Here is a 6,000-nt window from a genome sequence, read left to right as displayed (position 1 = left end):
AAAAAAAAAAAAAAAAAAAAATCCACCATTAGATGGAATTTTTTCAAATTTCCTGTATCAAAGATATGAACCTTGATTAGACAAGCATTCCACATAGGAAACCGAACTTGCAAATCCCGCCATATCAAAGCATCTTACTTTCCACTTCTTTCGGGCAGCGAACTTCTTGAATTTCTCCATGTTCACTGCTGATGCTTTTCTACTAAGTGCTTGCTGTGTGTCTTTAGGCTAAAATGAAAATCCAAGGGAAAAAGAAATTAGAGCTGTCAAGTGATGGTAATACGTTACATGATAACTTTTGAAAAACCTTCTCATCCTACACAGTTGACATACATTTACCTCATTCAAACAACACAACAAGGTGGGACAGTACACAAGACCTAGGAGCCTGGCTGAGCTGAGAGTTTGCAAACACAGGAATGGATATTGAGAAGTGAAAACTTGAACTTGGAGTCAAGCTGAATGACAACTTGTAACATTGATAGTTTGAGAATGGCAATATTCACGGTGGGAGCACGTGTTATCAGGCATTTTAGCATAAGCAGAATCAAGTAACTGAGACAAAGAGGGACAAACAAACCCATCCCGCTGCCATCAAGCGGATCCTGACTCCCATGGACCCTACAGGTAAAAGCAGAACTGTTCCGTAGGGTTTCCAAAGCTGTACGTTTTTACAGAAGCAGACTGCTTCATCTTTCTCCTGCAGGGAAGCTGGTGGGTTCAAACTGCCGACCTTTCAGTTACCAGATCAATGATTAACCCACTGCACAACAGGGCTTCTTAGGAGGGCCAACTGTGTTGTTAGCTGCCAATGAGACAGTCCCAATTCATGGCGACTCAGTGCACATTGAACAAAATGTTGCCTGGTCCTGAGCCATCCCTAAAAGTGGTTCCCAGGGTTGTCACTGGCTGGTTTTTGGAAGTAGAATATCAGATCTTTCTTCCTAGCCCATCTTAGTCTGGAAGTTCCATCGAAACCTATTCAGTATCCTAGCAACATACCAGCTTCCACCAACAAACTGTGCAGGAGGTGCACTGGGTGGAATCAAACTGGGATCTCCTGCATGGAAGGCAGAAATTCTACCACTGAGCCATCGCTGTTCCTATCATTAGAGTCCCTTTATTGCCTCTTTCTCTGGGGGGCCTTTAGCTGCTGGGATCTAGTTACATGAGGAGGACACCACTGCCTTCTGGAAAAAATGCTGGGGGATTTACATGGGCTAAAATGTGGTGCTGAGTCACCCAGAAGGGGAAGTGACCGAAGAACATCAATGAAGTGGCGAGCTAAGCCCTACATCGTTCAGCAAACTATTGTGAATCCGGGTGGAGACCTGGTTGGCCAATAGCGAGGCAACATCTGGGGACTCATGGGCTCAGAGTCAATGACACAGCCACAGAGGTCTAGAGTGGAGAGTGGGGCGGCCAGCGGATAAAAAGAGGCCGAACAGACCTAAGAATACCCACACTTGCAGATGATACCCATTTGACCTGGCTTCAATGACTGGATAAACAGAGCTCAACCCGAAAAAAAAAAAGAGGAAAAAAAAAAGTGTCATCTGATACAATTCAATAAACACGACCTACACCTATAAATGCAGTAGCTCAAAAAAGGAAACAAACCCCTGCTGCAAGAACTATTCTCACCCCCTTCACACAAAGGGTAGACAGGGATGGGTAACTTGGACATTGGCTACCCAAAATGGGGGGAGGGATACAAAGGTAAGAAGTGACTGGCTTACAAGCTTTCAAGAGGAAACCTAGATCCAAAGGGTGTGGAGGAAGGTAGCGTTTCCAGTGAATAATGTCCAACCTGTCCAGGAAGGCTGATGAAATGAAATACAGATGGGTCTCTTGTGATGCAATGGTGAATAATTGTTATCAGGACTGATTGTGAGGGTTGGAAATCTAAAGGTGGGCATTTTGTAGCAAGGAGGGGAGTGATTAATTTATCAGTCTAGGAGCGGAGGTCCCTGGGACCATCGATGGAGAAGAGCGAAGAGCGGAATCCTACCCAGTGAGGCGGTGAGGCCTGAGATGGAGGCAGAGAAGACGACGTCAAGAGATGGTGTGGCTGGGGACTCAGGATCAGGAGATGGAAAGGGGCTGAGGACTGTAGTGGCAGGGGGGGGGGGGTGGGGGTGGGGGTGCAGGCTTACAGGGTACACCCCTTAGTTGGGTGAGGATGCATGGACGGGATGGTAACTATGCCAATGAAATGATGGATGATGGAATGAATGTAAAGCTGATGTTCTCCCATGTAGATTATCACACAATTCACAATAAAACATTTAAAAAATAAAAAATAAAATAAATAAAATGTGGTACTGCAGGTTAATGTGCTAGAATGCAAAGTCAGCTTGAACTGCAAGGTTGGTAGTTCAAGCTCACCAGCCGCTCCTTGGAAATCCTATACAGGGCTGCAATGGGTCAGAACCAACTCGATGGCACTTAACAACAACAAAAGTGCCCCAGGTGCTCAAACCAGCTTTAGGTGCTGATTCCGGTATTTCATGCTTTAACTATCAGGTCCCCCCTCTCACCTCAGCCCCTTCTGCTTTAGCTGAAGCAACTTCAGATTCCTTAAGCTAAATGCCAACAAGGCCAGGCATGGATTACAAATGTGTAAAATGTTCAGGGGTGGTCATAAGTACATGTACAGCCATGCTCAGCCTCTGGGCCATGAGGAACAAGGGCTTGGTAAGGTTTTTCAGGAAAAGAAGGAAATCCAGATTTTTAAGTGATGTTTAAGCGCTCGACCAATTCAAAAGTTTAAAAAGTACTATTTGGGCCAAAACGCCTCAGGTCAAACCAAACACGGATATTGCCTGAACTTGACGTTAAGGTCCACTTTATAAATCTTGCCCCCGAATAGTTTATTCCTCTCCATCTCAGTTTTACCATTAGAATACACTCTAATCTGTCAGTTTTCTTAGAAAATGGCCTAACAGCAAACTTGCTACTCCAAGATGTGGTCTACTGCTAAAATCCATAGAAACTTACAATATGCTATTGTTGTTATTAAGTTCGTCAAGCTGGTTCCAACTCATAGTGATCCTGTATAGGGTTTCCAAGGAGCAGCTGGTGAGCCTGAATTACCAATCCTGTGGTTCAAACCAACCTTGCAGTCCAGTGCTTTATCCCACAGCGCCTCACCAGGACTCCTGTAATACTTGGTTGTTGCTAAGTGCCATCAAGTAGGTTCTGACTCATAGTGACCCTGTATAGGGTTTCCGAAGAGCGGCTAGTGAACTTGAACTGCTGACCTTACAGTTCAGACCAACCTTGGGTTCCAGTGCATTATGCCACAGTGCCACACCAGGACAAATGAATTTCAGTATGCCTTATAATACTCAGGTGTTGCAAACGGTTCAGCTGCTAACTGAAAGGTTAGCAGTTCAAGGCCACCCACAGGGTCCTCAGAATAAAGGTCTGGCAATCTTCTGAAAACCTTATGGAGCATAGTTCCACAGTCAGAACTGAATCCATGGCAACTGGTCTGGCTTTGGGCAGGAATACTCAAGGTAATCACTGAAAGAGCAACAGAAAATGCAATTTACCTTGATCCAGGGATGCTGCAAACTGTCTTGAATTGTCATTCTTTTCCTTTATGGGTAGAGGAGGCAGAAAGAAAACAAAAATAAATGTTATGACCATAACAGCAAACACTAAGGTAATTTCAGACACTTCCTCTGGAAAATGCAGCTTGGGACCTGCTTCATGGCAGAAAGGTGAGAATGACATTGCCCCTTCTGTAAGTTTCATGGCGCCTGTGAATACTGAGTGAGCAGGTGGCCAGGGTGCTGCATGCTCAGAAGTGTTTGCCTTTGCCAGACAGCAACAGCCTGGGACTGATGAGCGTGAGGCGTGCGTATGTGGGGCCATGCTCACTCTCCGTTTGCTGAGGCGGAGGCCCACCACCTCCCAGAAGCAGCAGATACTCACTTTGGGTCCTTGACCAGAAGCTTTCTGATGAAATCTTTGGCTAGGGCGCTGGTATTACTGAAGTACTCCTCCTCAAACTCGTAGTTTACAGCAGATACATTCGCTAGCGTTTCTTGCTTTGTGTCTCCAAGAAATGGGGAGGCCCCACTTAATCTGTCAAAAATGAAATGGGAATCACGACATTTATAATTATCTCTCATGTTGCCTCTTTGTTCCTATAATACCTGAAAAGGGGAGTATGGAATAAGATTCTAGTCTGGGCCTTGTGCAGGTACTTTAGAATTCAAGTACAGTTTATAGGACATTTAACTGACAAGAATAAAAAGTTTGTTGTTGTTGAGTGTCATTGAGTCAGTTCCAACTCATAGCATCCTTGTATAGGATTTCTGAGTGGCAGGTGGGTTCAAACTGCTGACTTTGGGATTAGCAGCCCAGGGTTTATCCTACAGTGCCACCTATCCTACAGGACTTCATTTAAAAAGTCAATTTGGAAAAGCAATTAGTAGTTAAAAACCCCCTTTTCCTATTTTCTCAGCAGAGACAGGCAGCCAAGTTTTCACCCAAGTGATGATGTAACAGTTCCTGATGAATCATTTAGAATTAGTAGAAAATGCTTAATTAGTGTAAACTAAACGTGTTCTGGGGGTGTCAAATGAATATGTTTACATAAAAACCACACATAAGTGGAAGAGACCAACTTGACACATTTAATCATTAATAAAGCATATGGTTTCGTAGAAACAGGCTAAAGAAGATAAGTTGCAGATTTTGGTACTTACAGAATATAGGTTATTACCCCAATGCTCCTAGACACAAAAACAAGACAAAAAAAGGAAATGAGTTAAACACCATATCAGAAGAACAGTGAAGTCATCAGAAGGATAGAAACACCAAGGTGTGCTCCTTACCACATGTCCGCCTCGAGACCAAGGGGCTCATAGTTGACTATCTCAGGAGCTAAGAGGAAATAAACACAGATTGAGTTGTGGAAGGAAGTGAGCACCTGGTTCAGTCTTCATCTCTAAGTCAGAAACCTGGCGCGAAGAACTGGTCCTATAGCGCAGGGAATTCGGCAGCATAAGGTTATGAGAAATAAGAGAAACTTACCCACAAACTCTGGTGTCCCGAATATGTTTTTGAATTCATTTCCAAAGTCAATTTTATGGGCCAATCCAAAGTCAATGATCTTGATTCGAGGTTTGGGGACATTTCTATCCAAAAGCATTATGTTTTCAGGCTTTAAGGAAGAAAGGAAGGAAGCAAGCAGTTATGATACGATACGGTGAGGACATGGAAGGCAGAATATTTCTTCCCCTCTCCTACAACAGGCAAACAAAAAGTAAGGAGAAAAGAGCTGAAAGAGAATATCAAGGAAAATCAATGTCTTGGCTTCAGGTTTTTCCAGAAGCAAATATGAGACAAAGATTCCAGCATATGTTGTGTGTCACCAGGAGACAATCAAGGGGCAGGAAAGAGAAAATTTGCCAAGCGTCACTAGGAGGCAATGAAGGGGCAGGAAAGGGAAAGAGAGAAGCAGATACAAGGTGTGGTGACTGAGTGCAATCCCTCTGGGGCAGAACTGAGTGATCCTAATGGAAGGAGAAGGAAGGTGTATCCATCGCCTCCCTTTCCTCCACCTTCCAAAGCTGCTTGTGTGACTGACTATCCACTCATCAGCATCTTTAGCTTCTAGAAGTAGACAGAAGACAGAGAGTGGTAGCCTTTGAGGTAGATGCATACGAATGAATGCTGAGAGGATAAAGTCAGGTTCTGTGGGTGAGCCCGCACATGCGTGTGTGTTCAAAATGCATATTGCTGTTGTTAAGTGCCATCGAGTCAGTTCCAACCCATAGCCACCCTGTATAGGGTTTCCGAGGAGCAGCTGGTGAGCTTGAACCACCGACCTTGCAGTTTAAACGATTTTGCAGTCTGGCGCATTAGTTCACAGCGCCATACCATATAGCAGTTGACAATTCTGCATTTTCTGACATGTAGGATTCGGAGACTCTAAGCACATGACTCATGTCATTCAATCAGCACTTGTATCTGTAACCCAAT

At 44.2% G+C, this 6,000-nt stretch overlaps 1 protein-coding gene across 1 annotated transcript in view; it reads right to left on the bottom strand.

Annotated features, from left to right (window-relative positions):
* DAPK1 (death-associated protein kinase 1) overlaps nt 1-6,000 on the bottom strand; it is a 274,182-nt gene that overhangs the window by 66,620 nt on the left and 201,562 nt on the right. The window contains exons 4-9 of the mRNA XM_006867630.1: nt 5,050-5,179; nt 4,851-4,899; nt 4,722-4,748; nt 3,943-4,095; nt 3,558-3,603; nt 139-228 (exon numbers count right to left, since the gene is read on the bottom strand). Coding sequence (XP_006867692.1) covers nt 139-228; nt 3,558-3,603; nt 3,943-4,095; nt 4,722-4,748; nt 4,851-4,899; nt 5,050-5,179 — 495 coding nt within the window. The remainder of the gene's footprint in view (nt 1-138; nt 229-3,557; nt 3,604-3,942; nt 4,096-4,721; nt 4,749-4,850; nt 4,900-5,049; nt 5,180-6,000) is intronic.

Source organism: Chrysochloris asiatica, unplaced genomic scaffold, assembly GCF_000296735.1.
Source record: "Chrysochloris asiatica unplaced genomic scaffold, ChrAsi1.0 scaffold00107, whole genome shotgun sequence".
Lineage (NCBI taxonomy): Eukaryota > Metazoa > Chordata > Mammalia > Afrosoricida > Chrysochloridae > Chrysochloris > Chrysochloris asiatica.
This window is presented reverse-complemented; position numbering and strand designations above follow the sequence as displayed.